General features: G+C 37.9%; 1 protein-coding gene across 1 annotated transcript in view; it reads right to left on the bottom strand.

The window, feature by feature from the left end:
- Positions 1-19,018, bottom strand: part of LOC139465634 (cyclin-dependent kinase 14-like) — a 46,688-nt gene that overhangs the window by 10,861 nt on the left and 16,809 nt on the right. The window contains exons 3-12 of the mRNA XM_071247338.1: positions 13,757-13,797; positions 6,526-6,694; positions 5,788-5,954; positions 5,205-5,296; positions 4,315-4,394; positions 3,026-3,120; positions 2,264-2,326; positions 1,607-1,668; positions 648-709; positions 404-524 (exon numbers count right to left, since the gene is read on the bottom strand). Of these exons, the coding sequence (XP_071103439.1) occupies positions 404-524; positions 648-709; positions 1,607-1,668; positions 2,264-2,326; positions 3,026-3,120; positions 4,315-4,394; positions 5,205-5,296; positions 5,788-5,954; positions 6,526-6,694; positions 13,757-13,797 (952 nt within the window). The remainder of the gene's footprint in view (positions 1-403; positions 525-647; positions 710-1,606; positions 1,669-2,263; positions 2,327-3,025; positions 3,121-4,314; positions 4,395-5,204; positions 5,297-5,787; positions 5,955-6,525; positions 6,695-13,756; positions 13,798-19,018) is intronic.

The raw sequence follows: 19,018 nt of genomic DNA, 5'->3' as shown, positions 1-19,018 counted from the left end.
CCTAACAGTGCAGCAGATTCAAGTAAAGCTAGGCAGATCTGGTCAGTTACAACCGATTGCAACAAAGTTCAATATAATCTAACAAAGGTAAGCAAATTCTAACAGAGGCAGATTCCATCACAGATTTGGCATGAAATATCCCCAATTATTGTGTTTTCAAATCAGACTTAACTTTTCAGACCACTGACATTGTTGATTTATGTAGATTGCCTACATAATATATCTGGAAAAACACTGAAATACTCTGTGCCATGCTTTTTGTAACCCTACCCTTCTTCTAAACTAACTTCCAGCTCAGGTGTGTGCGGGCTGTCACTGAGACATTCAAAGCATATGTACTGATTAACAAATTTGTTACACATACAAAGATATCTAGTGGTTACCATGGTAACAATTTACTTACCACATATCTAGTGATGTGGAGTAATCGGTTGAGCCCAACAGCACATCGGGAGGGCGGTACCACAAGGTCACCACTTCGTGGGAATAGGTTCGACTAGGAATGGACTTTGCTCGTGCTAGGCCTACAAATAGACAGACATGTTTATAGAATGCAGGAATCTTACTGCATACAGAGACACACTTGCATTTCACACTTACTCCATTCATAAAGATCCTGTATATGAATGAGATGGACATATGCTTACCAAAGTCAGCTAGTTTGAGATCTCCCATCTCACTGATAAGAAGATTCTGGGGCTTAAGATCCCTGCAAATACATGGAAATATGTGAGACAGATTCAATAATATACCAGTATCACTGCAGAGAAACACACGTTAATGCAGTATCGCTGACACAGCATATTGTAATATTCCCACAGCAAACATGTGGTTCTGTCATGTCTATGTCTATTAAATCACTGAACTGATCACCTGTCATTTGAAGAATTCCTTTTTAAGAAAATTTACGATTTAAATTTTGGTAAAACTAGGTTAAATACCGAATGTGCAAGAAACAGTGCTGGGCCAGAGACGACAGTTTCTATGGCATATATACATCATGATACAGGGCAACTAGATTCTTACACACACACTTAAAAAAGTGTGAGCCAAAACTTTTCAGTCAACCAGCCCAAAATTGGCTCTTATCTTATTTAATTGTACATTTTACTGTTATCATATGTACTTTTATCAGCTGAGCTAAGTGGAACAAACAGAATATAACTAGACTTGGATTTTGGACTAGAGGCTAAGTCTTAGACTGCACCTATCCTGACTGGGATAATGACATGTGTTCAATGCTGAAACTTGAGTTTCTAAATTCAGTTGAATGGAAAAGGCTGGATGAAAACATTTGTTTGTTTATTGCCACACTCAGCAATATTCCAGGTATGTGACGGCGGTCTGTAAATAATCGAGTCTGGACAGGACAATCCAGTGATTGATGTTGTGAGCATCAATCCACACCAATTGGATATGATGACATGCATCAACCAAGTCAGTGAAACTGACCACCCAATCATAAGTTGCCTCTTATGGCAAGCATGGGTTGCTGAAGACCTATTCTACCCTGGATCTTCACAGGTAGGGAGAAAACAGAAAGAGATTGAAAATAACCTGTGACAACATCCCTCTCCCCTCTACCAGTGTACAGTGTGAGTCTCACCTGTGTAGAATCCTCCTTTCATGGCAGTAGGACAAACCACGCAGCAGTTGGAACAAAAACAGCTGAAATATACAACATAGATGTTGACATGGTGGAGGTAATAGAGTAACTGCAATGTTACTCACATCATATATAACTTTTTATCTAGTCAAGCGTTGATGTTAGTGAGAAAACTACAAATCATAAAGTCAGTCCCATGCCCAGGGGTGACAGAATTTAATACTGTTGCTACATGTATGAATAATACGCTTTCGATGTTTTCACACCAATGTGATGTTATGGTGTACAGAATAAAATATCTAAGGGTTCACTTGTTGTGAGAGAAGTTCATGTGTCCAAGTAGCTGAAGATGCATAGACTAACCTTCCCTTGATCTGTACAAATGTATTAAATACAGGCAGAGATCACAGGGTGGAAACTGATGCAGTGGAATGTGGAACAATAACATTTGTTCTGACTTGTCATGCTTGTGAAGTGATTGACTGGATGTACAATAAACTAGATTTTGAGACAAAACAAACTCCTGACGTATTATTGATGACATTCAAAAATATTCAAAATTCTGATATATTTACAGGTATTCCTGTATTGTGGTATGATGCGCAGTTTTACTGAAAGTCGGCTTAAACCTCTTCAACACATCAACAGAGCACTCACCTTCACATTGAATGGGTTTAAGCCACCCTGGTGCTTTTCTAAATATTGACTTAGATCTGTATGCTGAAAGAAAAAGTTGTACTTCAATTACACATTTTGGACAATCCAAGTAGTATCTGTGGATAGTATCCTCCAACTTGTAAAGGGTTTACAAACATAGATTTCGACAAATCCACTGAAACTGTTCAATTTCTTTCAACATTAAATAATTATTCACTTGTTTTGTTTCATAAGAAACAAATATGGCAGGAACAAGTCAGGCAGCCACCAGCCAAACCAGTGGATGATAACATGAAGAACCATGCCCTCTTTTGGTAAACTATGACACACAAACGGCTTAGCCACATATTCTCTGCTGAGAAAGAAACAAAATGAAAGTGTGGCATCTTCCAATTGAACTGGCGGATATTCACTTTTAAGAAAACTGGACAGCTATTATTTTCTTCAGGTAAAAGTAGTCCAGTGAAGAATGGTTTGGTGTCATGCTTCAGTATCACAGTTATATATCACAGAGCATCAGCTTCATGTGGGAGGGAAGGCCACAGTGATGAAGGTTGTAGATGTTTACGTCTTACAATTTGGTTGAATCCTCAACTATGGGTATGGTGCTGATAAACCTAGAAACATAATCAGGGCAAAATCGGGAATCCAACCCACGATCACTGGCATGCCTGAGGGATACAATTCTGCACATCAAACTGCAGCACATTATGTGACGACCACCTGTGCCCCCCATAATGATCAAAAGAAAAGCCAACTCACCACATATTCAAATACAAAAGTGAGTGTTTCCTTGGTGTGAATGATGTCATGGAGAGTAACGATGTTGGTGTGGCGCAAACCCTTCAGCAAAGACGCTGAAACAACCACATGATCAATAAGTCCTGAACATATATGTATTGGTGACTATTACATTGTATTGAGAGTAGAATTTTGCAACAGCATTCCAATAAATACAAAAGTAGATTTCCTTGCATTATCCAATATAACAAAGCCAAACACATATGACAAAATTCAACAAATAATCGTTGAGAAGTTGATGTAGAGGAAAGCAAGACACCTCTTATTATTATCTGGAATTAATATATTAGTATTTCCTGAATGGATACCTACATACTCTTCAACAAAGTATATCTTTGAAAAAGTAAATGACTAACAGTATTTTCTTTCATTTTATTAAATCTATCCATACTTTAGGTCGTAGAGCACAGCATCAATGTTTCCTATCCACATTTTCATTTGTCCTTGATACACAGCCATCAGGCCATGGACCATTTGTGATGTAACCATCTGTTACTGTTTGAATGCTACTTTAACAACTGAGTTTTACGAACTCACTTTTACACAAACTCAGCAATTTTTCTGGAATTGGACTTAATCAGACAAAAAGCAGTTAGTTTGAAAACATTGAAGTTTTATGGATAACTTCTTTATAGTTAGTAGGTGAGGTGAGGTGAAATTGGGTTTAATGTCGCGTCCAAGATTATTGCACTTATATAGCGACGTGCATGCACGTGTATGTGTGTGTATGGCTGCTTGTACTAGTCCGGACTGATGCTGATTTATAGTGCTACCACTGAGATACCATGCCGCAGTTTAACATGAATACCCCACTCAGACACAGTATACTGACTCCGAGCCGACCAGTCCTTGATTTAGCCCCTTAATGCCGAGCACCAGACAGGGTAACAACAAGTACAATCTTTTAACGTCTTTTATTATGACGCGGCCGGGGATCAAACCCTGGACCTTCCACTCTCCTGGCGGACGCTCTACCACAAGACCACAGAGGCGGTTCATAGTTAGTAGAAACAGCCTAAAAATAATCAAATCTGGACTTGACAAAACTGATATTATGGTCGATGATCATGCCATCAGTGCACGATGACACGCCAAGAAGTCAGAGAGCACAGAGCCTGATCACCAAATCCTCTTGAGTCAGCTCCTGTGACAAGCATGTGATTCCAGGGACCTATTCATACCTGAAATCCTAACAAGGAAGTTTTGATCTATAATTCTCAGCTTTGATAATTATACTTAAATAATCTCACCTTCTCTTATTGCAGTGAAAGGTGCACCCTCTTCTTCCTGAAGACGTATCTCTTTCAGTGCCACCACCTGATTGTTGAGGCTGCAATACACGACACACACAAGCTGCATGACAACACTGCAGTCAGTTATACAAGTTAGCATTACTTACTTTGCACATTTCAGGAGGTGGGAATTCATATGAGCTGCGGCATGACAACACATTTTCAGTGATAGAGTGAGCAGGATAATTTTGTTGCTGTTAGCAATATTCCAGTCAAATCTAGAATTTGGGACACCAAAAATGGGCTCATGTTGGGAATTGATGCGACAAACCAAATCTATAACCGCTATGCTACCCTTCAGTCCACTCCAAGGGTAGAGAAATGCACGATTTGAGGTGTGTGAGTGAGTAATATGATGATGTTTTACACAGCAGTAGTGTTCAAGCAATATCACAGCAGACAGAAATAATGGAGCCTTGGCCAGACAAGGCCAGGGATCAAACAACAGTCCTTCCATTCACTCTATCCACCAGACCACTGAGGTGGTCAACAATGCTTGAAATTGAAAAAGTGATTTCAAATATATGTGCAAAGAAATAAGAGGACATCTGTAACCATACTAGAGCAAAAACTGCACATGATATAAATTTGGTTCTCAGTCCACAGTCTGAGTACAGATCAGAGTGAGTGAGTGAGTATGGTTTTACGCCTCTTTTAGCAATATTCCAGCAATATCACGGCAGGGCACACAAGAAATGGGCTTCACACATTGTACCCATGTCGGGAATCGAACCCGGATCTTCAGCGTGACGAGCGAACGCTTTAACCACTAGGCTACCCGACCGCCCCTGTACAGATCAGACAGCATTCACACCGAGTATGATGACATACAACTTAGAACCACCTACCTGCTTATACCTTTGTAAACGGTGGCATACGAGCCCTCACCAAGCTGCTCCAGTTTATGGTAGGAGTCTGCTCGGCCAAACGGAGACTGACCCTGAAACATTAGTATGTCACTGTCGGTGCCCATACAAATCACATACAATGTTTGATGATAATTACTGTCTTCAGCAGTAAAAAATAATGTATTATCAATACAAGGTTGTCTGTATGTTAACAAACTGTACTGTGATGTTTTTCAACTATATGAATGTGCAGGACTTCCTTATCAAAGCTGTTTCTGAAAATAGATTGAAGACGGCAGATTATCAGGAAGGTCTAATATTGATCAAATGAGAAAACATTTCCGTACATCTATGCAATTGTTCTAATCTCAAACTGATAATATCTTTGGTGATAGCTAAAAAAACGCTCCATGCTCCACTATATGATTTTTCCAAGGATTTCTTTTTTTAAAATCGATTAGGAGAATACTCCAGTACTACATGACATGCTGAATGTTGCTCCCATTGACACTATGTCGACAGGACATGTACAGATGACAGTGTGTCCAGGATACACTGTGATACTGTGATACACTGAACTCACCCCATAACTGGAGGTCCGCTTGGAGAGGAACTGGCGACAGTAGGCGTGGCCTTCAGACTTGGGCCTCTGCAGTCGGTCGCTTTCACTAGTGGGGAAATTGGTCACCAACATGTCGCCTGCTGAGTGGTGTCGCTTAACAGGGGTGTGACGTTTGCCTGAGACTGAAGCTGTGAGTCAAAAAGTATAAGTTGAGAACCTTTCTCAAATAACAATCTCTAATAAAAATTTATTTTGCTATCACCAGTGTCTCCATCATTTTATCTGTCTGGGTTCTTCATATTCCAGGGGATAAACTTGCAATAATAGGTTTGTTGTTGGACACAAATGGCTTTCCAGGAGAATACCCAGGGCTATTCTTTAGAATTTCCCTTGCAATCATGTTGACATATTAACAGTGATTGATGTAACTTTTTTTCTTCCCAGTCCAAATGGCTCTGAGTGTTCTCTCTTACATATCTGGAAGGTCATCAAAACATATTGCATAAACACATATTTTCAAGCATTTCCAAATCTGCGAAAAAAACAAAATTATCCTTGAGGCAATCATTCTAAGTAATTATCAGATTTTGTTTGTTTAATACTGCACTCAGCAATATAACAGCCTTGTCACGGGAGCCGACAATAGGTTATTAGAGACCTGTTCTTACCCAGAAACCCAACAGGTGAGTAAATATCAGATTATGCAGTATGCAGGATCAATTAAATATACACAGGTAGGTATTTTCCAACATAACATACTTGACATGCGGGGAACCACAGCTGACTTTGAATGTCCCCGGCCGACGTCTCGCCAGTTGCCGCTGCCGTTGGTGGATGTATGGCCGCTGCCGTTCAGGATGGGGAGATCAGCAGGGGAGAGAGATTCGTCACGGGAGGAGTAGCCATTACTCAGAGAGCCAGGGTCTGACTGGCAATTGTACAATAACAAAACATTAAGTATAATCATGTAGATACTTCCAAACTATGATTTTATGGGAAACTGTGATGTTTGCAAAATGTGAATGCTCAAAGTCATTATGAAAAAAAATACAGTTTTTTTATCACCATTAATTTAATAATGAATGGTCTTTCATCATAGAATGACTGCCAAACTGAGTGAAGAATTGTTGCTATCAACTGCTGATCATCATTGCTGAATTTGGACGTTCCCAAGGCTATGAAGATGGACAATTAAATAGATTAAATTAGAAGAGTTTGCCAGAATGAAGACAGTATTTTAACTGAAAATTAACAGTCACAATGGCTGAACAGAAAATATTGATAAACTTTAGCCTCACACATGTCAAAGTGACATAAGTACTGGTATAAATGTACTGTCATGACTAAAACATCAGCCCAAACAGGAAACAATTGTTTTTGTTTTTATTTTATTCTTCCTTGCATAAATATCATTACATGACAAGGGTCATGTTTCTATTTACAACCAGCATTATCAGTACGTGCAGTACATGACATTGCACGGGTTTCCTCCTTTTCTACTCAGGGCAACATGAAATGAAATCCATAACACCAAAACTGAAAAGCAGAACTATGGCAAAGAATTATTTGAAAGTATTTGTTTCCCCTAAAAGAAGCCTTCTAAGCCATTTGGGATCCAACCAATCAAGCTTCTTTGGCAGAAGTAATTCAAGTTAAAGGACTGCAGAGGGGAAGTTGAAAAATAATTAACAACCAACTCCATCAACGAAGTCTATCATAGTTTGGCTTAGAACTTATAAGCCACCTGTTTCACAGTGTTTTTGAGTTCTGCTCTTGTAACAAATCCACTCACACTATATTTTATGGAAATATAAAAAAACACATAACATGAAATAACACTAAGGAGTTAAAGGCATGAGTCCACCATCTGGTTGATATGTATGTAACGTTTTGAGATGAATCATGAACAAGTTTTTGGTTTAGCTATGGAACTGAACCACATCCACTGTGTCTACATGGTCCAATTTGTTTCCATCCAGAGAAAACAAGAAAGGATTAATCAAACATCACTAAATATCAAGAGGCACCAGTTCACCAGCTGATAAACATGCTAAATATATGTGCAAAGTTGCATGAAGGACTTGTGAACACTTGTTTAGTTCTACTGAGAAAATCCTGGAATTGATGTTCATGAATGGTCAAGATACAAGGTTGCATGTCAGCCATGATGGTGTCACTGGAAGTGTATTAAGTTGTAATACTTGTAATGTGTGTGTATCTGTGATACTGGCAATGTGTGTGTGTTATCTGTAATACTGGCAATGTGTGTGTTTGTAATATTGGCAATGAGTGTGTTATCTGTAATACTGGCAATGTGTGTGTTATCTGTAATACTGGCAATGTGTGTGTTATCTGTAATACTGGCAATTTGTGTGTTATCTGTAATACTGGCAATTTGTGTGTTATCTGTAATACTGGCAATGTGTGTGTCTGTAATACTGGCAATGTGTGTGTATCTGTAATACTGGCAATGTGTGTGTCTGTAATACTGGCAATGTGTGTGTTATCTGTAATACTGGCAATGTGTGTGTTATCTGTAATACTGGCAATGAGTGTGTTATTTGAAATACTGGCAATGTGTGTGTATCTGTAATACTGGCAATGTGTGTGTATCTGTAATACTGTCAATGTGTGTGTATCTGTAATACTGGCAATGCGTGTGTTATCTGTAATACTGGCAATGTGTGTGTTATCTGTAATACTGGCAATGTGTGTGTATCTGTAATACTGGCAATGTGTGTGTATCTGTAATACTGGCAATGTGTGTGTATCTGTAATACTGGCAATGTGTGTGTCTGTTAAACTGTCAATGTGTGTGTCTGTAATACTGGCAATGTGTGTATCTGTAATACTGGCAATGTGTGTGTATCTGTAATACTGGCAATGTGTGTGTTTTCTGTAATACTGGCAATGTGTGTGTTATCTGTAATACTGGCAATGTGTGTGTCTGTAATACTGGCAATGAATATGTATCTGTAACACTGACAATGCTAGGAATGAACTCTTCCAATATTAGATTTCTTTGAAATCAGCAAATATCTGCTGGTGTATACTATAAGAACTTATGCAATGATGCAGAAATCATAAATTATCACTGTTAGAGTTATGGCAATGGGAAATAAAAAGTGACTTCATACCGTTTTCTGTCTTTTGACGCCAATAGGCATTATTCCACTAAAGTGGACTTGTCGAGTTAGAGGTTAGGTAGCCTTGAAAACAGGTGTCGCTGAAAATCACTGGTGCATGACTTTGTTTATTGTAGACTGTTGGGCCTACAGTGTAGGCATTAGTGGATGTAGGCATTAGTGGACGCCGTCGTCTTTATTACTAACAATGCGCGTGGTCTAGACGTTGATTAATGAATAATTTTGAATACTCCTATACGCAAGGGGCAACGTATGGTTCCTGTAGGAAGTGACAACTTGGGGACGATGGCTTGCGGTATATGCAGTTTTACTTTTTACATGTAGATATAAACACACAGAAACACCTATGTACCAGGTCAGCACATAGTGGTAGTGGTTGTTGTCTAGGTGCCCCGGAGCACCCAGCCTAACCCTAGCTAGGCTAAGGGTAAGACCTTTCTTTCTTCTTTTTCTCAATCTCTCTGGACCAAGGCTTATATAGCCAAGGTCACCTGACATTTTGTAAGTAATAAATATAAATGTTAACAGTAATTCATCAGCAGGATAGCAGACGGTCGATGTACACAAAAATGGGGATTAACAATTAGGATTAGCATCTTATAAGTGAAGTGTTTCAAGGCATATAGATGTCATGGCTCCAGGGTAATGAGCCTTTGCAATTAAATGTTCTTCAGACAATGGGTGTTGTAAATCAGTCGCTATGACAATACTGGCAATGTGTGTGTATTAGGGCTGCACGGTATTACCGGTATACCGGTATACCGCAATATGAAAATGAAACAATTACGTATCGCGATACGTTTGTGATGTACCGGTATATTGACAATGATTTTGTGTTTTCAAATTTAACTTGCTTATGCCTAATTATTATTACTCATTCAACACCGTAGGCCCGTAATACCGGCCAAGAAGCATTCCCAGGCACCGTAGGCCGGTAGACCGGCCAAGCCGTAGTCACGTCAAAATAGTATATAATTTTTTAAAACTACCAGTCATATCTTTCATTTACTAAATCTATCACATTTCACAATGTCTGAAATACGTATTCAATTTCAATTGATCATATTTTATCAATAGATTAAGAAAAAATTCACTATTTCCCGTAATGTTATTTAAAATAAAAATCTCAGACACGCACTTCGAAAACGGGTCCACATCGAACATGTCAAAGAGCAAAATAAAAGACGTTTCAAGCAAAGCTTTGAATATAGTATACAAAGTAATAGATACAATCAACAAAAATATATCTAAAAGTTGTCAAACTTACTGCCAAGTTATTTTTTCCATCTTCTCGTGCGATCGCTTGTAATGTAAATCAAATGACATATCGGCATTCGTCGCCTAAATTCTCGGCTCGGACACTATGTTTAATGCCAAAATTATGCATGAAAAACCTTTGTCACAGCTCGTAACCTAGCATGATACATCAACAAAGCACCATATTTTTAATATAAATCGCGATTGCCTGCTTAAGATGTTCAGAATGGCAGGATAAACAAAAAGATTTCGTCAAAATCTAAAATTCATAACACAACTGTAATTTGATTGACTGCCTTAGATCACGTGCTCAAATTTGACCAATCACAAACCTTGTAGCAGATTTTGGTGCGAAAGCGTCATTAGAAACCAATTTTTATCCAATAAAATCGATTGTTATAACAAAGAAAAACTGCAGGCAATGTTACGAGCGTGAAGATGAAAGAATAAGCTTTCTAGTGATGTGTCATATGCCAGTCTTCGACGAACGTGTTATTCATGAATACGAGGCCTCGAAAACAGTGGTATTTCTTCATGTTACTGAGCGGACAGGCGCTGTTATCGGGAAATAGGTGATGACAGATATTATTGATAATTCTTTTTAAAAAGCTTTTTCAATAACGTAAACAATAAAAATAAAAAGGAAATAGGTAAGTGCATTTTATGAAATCGTATATTTGTGGAAAATCGTCAAATTTTCGCTTCCTTGGTCCTTAATCTGGACGTTGTGACTGTGTTAGTTTACATCTTTTTATTTACAACGAACATAATTAAGTTGTAAATGCATTATTTAAATAATGTGATAAACATAACTTTCATATTTATAAACAATAGGATCAGACCTTTCAAATGGTGTATAATATAGAGAAGCAAAGATGTTTTACAAGCAGATATTTTCTTTGATAAATGTTGGTTTCATCTATCACACAGGAATCTCTGGTAACTGGGTGTCACAGCAGTAAACGCTTCTGGTTGACTGGTGTTGAAAGAGTTAAAACAACTAATATTGTCCATCTTTTTACCTGCGATGTCATTGTGATGAAACTGCACAAACAGCTCTTTGATAAAGAATTACAAACTTACGTTACCACAAACACTGGACCCATATTATACATATATACCTCTAACATTTCTTCCTGAACCTATGAGCATGATGAGCTAAACTCACCCATGATGTCACTGAGTCTGGAGAATTGATACCACTAATATTTACTGCATGTTGGACTTTACCATTATGGTGCCTTAAACAGCTATTCTTGAGTCGAATAGCAAAGCCAGTCAGACACAATATACAATTGTCTGTTTTGTCTGATGGTTCTGGTTTTTCCCTTTTTTTTTACTTTGAATAAAGCTAAACTTTGTATGATTGTACTGTGATTCAATGTGGAGGTAAAAGAATCTTAAACAGTGGACAGAACTCAATAAGTTTTCTTCCACAATATATTGCAGTACGTATTGCAATACAGAGGAATGTATGGCAATATATCGCAATACGAAATTTGGGGCAATACACAGCCCTAGTGTGTATATCTGTAATACTGGCAATGTGTGCAGCTATATACTGGATCTGTGTCTATAATACTGGCAATGTGTGTGTGTGTGTGTGTGTGTGTGTGTGTGTGTGTGTGTGTGTGTGTGTGTACTACTGGCAATGTGTGTGTATATCTGTAATACTGGCAATGTGTGCAGCTGTATACTGGATCTGTGTCTATAATACTGTCAATGTGTGTGTGTGTGTGTGTCTGTACTACTAGCAATGTGTGTGTATCTGTAATACTGGCAATGTGTGTGTATCTGTAATACTGGATTTGTGTGTCTTTAATACTAATGTCATCTGTGTTTGTAATACTGGCAATGTGTGCAGCTGTATACTGGATCTGTGTCTATAATACTGTCAATGTGTGTGTGTGTGTGTGTCTGTACTACTGGCAATGTGTGTGTATCTGTAATACTGGCAATGTGTGTGTATCTGTAATACTGGATTTGTGTGTCTTTAATACTAATGTCATCTGTGTTTGTAATACTGGCAATGTGTGTGTATCTGTAATACTGTCAATGTGTCTGTCTGTAATACTGGCAATGTGTTTCTGTCTGTAATACTGGCAATGTGTGTGTATATCTGTAATACTGGCAATGTGTGCAGCTGTATACTGGATGTGTGTCTATAATACTGTCAATGTGTGTGTCTGTAATACTGTCAATGTGTGTGTGTCTATAATACTGTCAATGTGTGTGTGTCTGTAATACTGTCAATGTGTGTGTCTGTAATACTGTCAATGTGTGTGTGTCTGTAATACTGTCAATGTGCGTGTGTCTGTAATACTGGCAATGTGTGTGTTTGTAATACTGGCAATGTGTGTGTCTGTAATACTGGATGTGTGTGTTTGTAATACTGGCAATGACACATTATGTGTGTGTCTGTAATACTGGATGTGTGTGTCTGTAATACTGGATGTGTGTGTACTGACTGTCTAAGGTACATGTATGCAGGAAGTGAATTCACTAAACAGACTTCTCAAGTCTTCCTTCTGAGATCTCACTAGTGGGCATCAACTGACCTTTGACCTTCCACCATTCACCTTTGAAATGAGGAAATAACCAACTATGTACTAAACCTAATTTGACATTTTTTGTCAAGACACAATAAACTATATAAGTCTTTCACTGGCAGAGGATAATAACTGTATGAAAAAGTTGAAAACTTTCATTTTCTCCTACACTACAGCTATGAGTAACTCAATTGTTTCAGCTGTAGATTATCTGTAACAAATTGTAACAAATTGACAGTTAAATGACATGCTTTCTGCAAAGCAAATTTGAAGCCAATGCATAAATTTGAAGCATGTGCATTACAAATTCACAATGACCAAATCGCACAAACTGTGCATGCGGTATGAATAAACAGGCTAGTTAAAATGCAGCACAGATATCGAAGCATAAATTTAAAGATTTTCATGTATTTTGTATGTACTAAATGAAATTTCTGTGCAGAAATATTTGTGGTGTATTTATTTTTATTATTTAATGCATTATTTTAACTCTCAGGCTGTATTATTAATCTGATTACTCACTATTTTGTTACTTTGATGCTGTATTTTAAGTCATATAGTCCATGCGTAATGGACATTCGTAGAAACGTTACTTGCCATCTTTGCTGGCTCGTACATTATTTGTAACGAATGTCGAGTTACATGTGCATCATCTTTAACATAATAAATGTTGTAATATCAGAATCTCAAATACATCACATTCCTAGATATACAGACACTTTCCAAGATAAAAATATTGAAGACTTTCCATCATTTATCACTACTGGCTCAAAATAAAATGTACCACACACTGAGGCTAACATCTGGTCTACCATTGCACCAAGATATGGACAGTGTAGAAAAATAAGGACAAACATAATATTATAACCTCCTGACCCTAATTATTTCTATGTTTAAAGTTTAGTCTGACCTGGGAAGTCATACAGTGACCAAGCCCTCTCATCAACCGGATGTTTTCAAGTGAACATGGTGAAAGCAAGTGCGCAAATTATGATAATTACGGGAGAGTGATTGACATCAACAGTTACCGGTACATACCTCCTGGTCGCTTTCATGTATTGTATCTTCCTTGGTTAGAGCTGAAACACAAGGATTTTTTCATAAGACATTATCAGAAATATCAGTCACATGTAAATTGTTGTACAAGACCTTTTTAATACATAAACTGAGAGTCAAGGCCCTGGCACTGCCTCTGCTTCTGTAAAATCAAACATCAGTTGTCCTATATATATTAAGGCAATTTCTGAAGGGGGGGGGGGGGGGGAATCATAACATTGGTAGAAAGAATTTAAATGTCCTAGTGAAAGTGCTGAAATCACACATCTCGAAATCGGCTTCCAAAACATACATATTTGGGGGCCAATCAGTTCACGCACAATTTTGAGGAAATTAATGTTAATAATATGGAATAAAATTTTGAATAGAATCAATAAACTAGATTTTAAACATGAAGCCAGACATAGAACAAACAAACTCTTTTTATAACCAGGTGGTGTAATAACAGGACTAACTTGCATACTTCAGTATGGATTTGTTGACAAGCTAATCTTAGTGTTGTGTACTAGAGTCATTGTATTTGCTTTGGAAAAAGAGAAAAAAACATCATTGTGTCTGTGCTGCTTCTAAACTTTGTATTGCCTTCCTCAATTTTCCCTCGCATATGTGACTGATTCACTGGCAACTTTGAGCATAGCAATGGCATCTGTAAACAGGCATATCATAACGACAGTGCTCACCATATACAGGTAGCAGCTAACAAAAGAAGTTATTAGTATCAAAACATTGCAGTGTTGTCTTTTAATCAGGCAAATGAAAACACTCCGCTTAATGCAAACATTTCAATAATTCTTTTGATTGCATGATATTATCGAGTATGCTGCGTATAAAACTGACATCATAATTGACAGTAAATTCTATCAATTGCAGCATTGATGTTCCAAAGTAGACTTGATGTGGATGAGTCACTGTGCAGCCATCAGCGGTGATACCTGTCTTGTCAACAAGCACAACTGCAACCGCTTAAACTAGGCAACACATCACACCATAACCACCGATGAATGAACCTAACCGAACAGCTGCTGACAGTGATAAATCAGCTGGTAGAACTCTTCATAAAAGGTACATAGAGGAACTTCTTATTAAACTTTGTCAGTATTATCACCATAGTAGGTATTCTAGTAATTCAGTGATTGCTGTTTTATGCCATGGACAATGTTCCATCAATGTCATGGTGACCTGTAAATAAACAGGTCGCCACATGGAATCCAGTGGTTGACATCACAAGGACCAGGGGGGGGGGGGGGGAACAGACAGACAGACAGGCAGACACACACACACTCAGAGGTTGCATTATTGGCACAAGAACTTCCTTCTTGTGTGTCATTATCTGCAACAGTCATCGATCAAGGTTGCCATTATGTCTGAATCCTGCTTACCAACTGAACATACCGTATTCGACGTACTAAGCGCCCCGCTCTAATAAGCGCCCACGGCGATATTTATTAATATATTGGCTTGTGAACAATCCCAATTAGCACCCCTTCTGATTGATCAATGTACACAAGACTTATTTATTCGTGTATAATACGCACTCGTGTGTTATATGCACCCTTAATTGTGGGCAATAAATTCTGGAAAAATATATCTGTCGTATATAAACATTTCAGGCTGTCAGCATAAACCACGAAATTTGTCTTTCAACTCTGTTTTTTTCCACCAAAATACCATTCTAAAAAGAGCCCCTATCTCTAATTTTGAGAGCGCCCTGGGCGCTTATTACGTCGAATACAGTAATTAATATTGTGTCCTGTGAGAACACAATGCCACGCATCCAGATGAAGATGGGGACAGACTTGTGTTCCTTCATTTGTGTACAGGCAGTGTGGGGCTAGATAAACAACATTCTCACAATACTGGACGCTGACAACTGTCTTATGGCCAATAATTCACTATATCCTGTTCCACAAAGCAATTAAGGTTTAAAATATGAGGCCCACCAGGAGATTGTGCTATGACCATGATGACATCATAATGACATTTGGCATCAACTTACTTCAGTGAAAATTGATATGTGTGATGTCATGTATCTCTGTAATAAATATGAATTGAAGGGCATGAATTGTATTTTTGTGTTCCGAAGATGCTGTAGTTTTAAAATACCCCTCGCAGGCCACTGGGATCAGCTACAGCTTTGTGCTGTCAACATGGAATCGTAAGTCAGTAAACATGTCATTGTACCTCCCAAATGTGTAGATTGATGCTCATGATTTCAGTCACTGGATTGTCTGGTCCAGACTCAATTATTTACAGACCACCGTCATATAGTTGGAATATTGTTGAGTGTGGCGTCAAACAACAAACAAACAAAAACAACAACTTGCAGAACAGAAGTTATCATATCATATTGCTATGACTATCATTAGTCTATTTGAAGCACAAGGATCATGCTAATGTATCCACAAATCATGAACATGGTTACTTTGTCACTTTGTTAATACAAGTGGGGGAAGGACAAGTGACCATGCTGATAGCATAGCAAAGAGCAATCCTCCAATGTTCAAAATTAAGCATGAAAGTCAAGAGGTCTTTGTCCATGTTGTCATAACCCTTATGTTCAATGTTAGAGACAGAAATGGTCCCTAGATTCAAACACTGTAGGAGCGAACTTCAAAGACTCTAGGACCCCATTCAAATCAAACACTGTTACATATGTCACTAGACTGTTTTCCCCCATGATGTGAAGGCAGTCCACTGTATGCATGACAGCAATGACACTGTATAGAGCATTCCAAGCAGGTAAATTGAATCAACTTTCACACAGGTTTCACATACATTAATTTCAACAGTAGTAAGCTATTCGATGCTATCCTCCAACACCAACTTCACTTGTTCCCACATGACATAAAGCTTTTCCTCTGGACTAGGCCTTCATAAATATATTAGTAGATTTTCATCACATCATTTTATTGTCCCTAAATACCTACAGACAAAGAAAATCTGTATGTCTGTTTCTCTTTTCAATTGATGAAATACACCATAGTCCTATCAAACCTTCATGCTTTTGTTTGATTGTGAATCACACCAGTTAACAGAGCTGGTACATGGATGCCTTTATCTGTTTGTTTACATACAAGAAAAATGTAAAAAAATATATAATGCCTCCCATCTCACAATCTTCAGATATTTGGAATAAAGTATTTGCTCATCACATTGAAGGCCTGGGTTTGATTCCCTACATGGGCACAATGTGTGAATAATACTTCTGGTCTCCCAGCCCCCAACCAAGATGTTGCGGTAATATTGCTAAAAACGACATAAAACAACACCCAATAAATGTCTAATAACAAATGATACAAAAAAACCTTCTTTACCATTGATCACATATCTTTCCACTATCATCAGCAGCCAGTGGTGACATCCAGCACGGCTGGACAGACTAATATTCTATCTATTTACTGATGTGATCCCATCTGGGACTACCTATGAAGTTCAGAAAACAATATCAATCATACAGTTTCCGTGTTGAAAAACACATGCCGATTTGCAGAAGGACTTCAAAACAGTGAATGGCCTAAGCTGTGACCTTGACAATAAACATGTTACGCACAACTTTGACACATGGCAGGTATTGATAAGGTTGTAAGAGTTAATTCCGCATTAACGACAATTAACTGCCATATATGTGATGGGATTTGCAGAAACATTGCTAAGAACCTCAGTACAAGTTACCGCCAGCGCAAAAAGCTTTGATAACCCTAAAAAATAAAAATGAACAATACAGGGGTCCCTCGATTCAAATCCATTTGCAAAACACCTCAAGGTCCCAAGGACCACTCCCTCCCCTGACTTCTAACAGTGCTACAGTCAACACACACCCTAAACCTCTGCATCTTTCAACCACAGCAAAACCACAAGTTTATATCCATGGATATAATATTGGATAAAACTTTACTTACAACATGAATTGTCAGGCCTACCTCTCTCTCATATGTGGAAAAGGTCTGACTGACCATGAAATATTAAGTCAAGATGTGCGTAGGGCGTGCACTTGCTAGATTGATTATGTTAGTGTAAGATGGGAGGTGAGTACAACCATCACAATAGACCATGTGTATAACAAGCTCTGGTATGAAATCAAAGGCTTGTATGTTTGAATACTTATGTTTATTTGATTGGCAGTTAATGATCACACTTTTGCCTCTCCCTTGCTATGAATAAATCATAAACTTGAGAAACTGTACACGATAGTTTGAGAATGTCCTGAAATAATAAAATTTATAGTTAAACATGTTAAATTAAAAAAAGAATCCATACCATGTATGCATCAGCTGTTAATTCCAACTTTCGCAGTCTGTGAAAAATATTTTCAATATACCAGATAAATGTCTTGGTAGAATTCCAACGTCGGCTAGCTTGATTTAGCGGTACTTCACTACATCTGTCATGAACAACTCATAAAGATTTTGCTGAACAAGTGTTGTTTTTATTGATATTAATATTTCTCAAAAATGAAAATTTGTTTTACAATTAGGAAATTAGCACCCAGGGAGCTGCAAATGCTGTCACTAAACATGTTAAAAAGAAATGCAGTATGTACCACAACAAGTGCCAGAGGAGCTTAGAAGATTGATAAAGGAGGACACTTTTCATGCTTATTAATACATACACAGAGAGATCAAGCGGGAGACAATGCACTTAGCATTGCTTAGTTCAAGCACTGATGAAACCAAATCTTTGGCAATATTAGGATATTAGACAGATAGCTTTAACTATATTACAGGTTACCAAGATGCAGCATCATTTTAGAAATATTGTCATCAATATGCTTGTGTGAGATTTCTTTAAATGACCCAGAAATAGCAATCACACAGATACATGTTACCTATGCTCTTGTACACTGTGATTCTGCAAACAATGCCCCATGTTATTCCTTAGATGTTTTTTTAGTGCAATGATTGACACAAATTACCCTCCAACCATGCCAACCACAACTGTACAACGAATAAAACTCTTCGAATTGTTCTGATACTAGATGCACTTTTCACCTAGTATGAGTGCATATGAAAATTACTCAGACTGGTATAGACATTGGTCAGGGGGTAAATATTGGTGTATGGAGCTTAATACAGCAAATACAGTTAGCCTAAGACGGATATGCAATCTCAAAGTAAGACTATAAGGCACAACCCACACATTTGTGTGAGACTGAAACTGCTAACAGTAACGCATGATTCCTCATGCTCATGTAGGCATTAACATATTCATAAAGTACTATGTACTTATTCTTGCACACCTACTTAA

The sequence above is a fragment of the Haliotis cracherodii genome, unplaced genomic scaffold (genome assembly GCF_022045235.1).
Source record: "Haliotis cracherodii isolate W230 unplaced genomic scaffold, xgHalCrac1.p SCAF_18, whole genome shotgun sequence".
Lineage (NCBI taxonomy): Eukaryota > Metazoa > Mollusca > Gastropoda > Lepetellida > Haliotidae > Haliotis > Haliotis cracherodii.
This window is presented reverse-complemented; position numbering and strand designations above follow the sequence as displayed.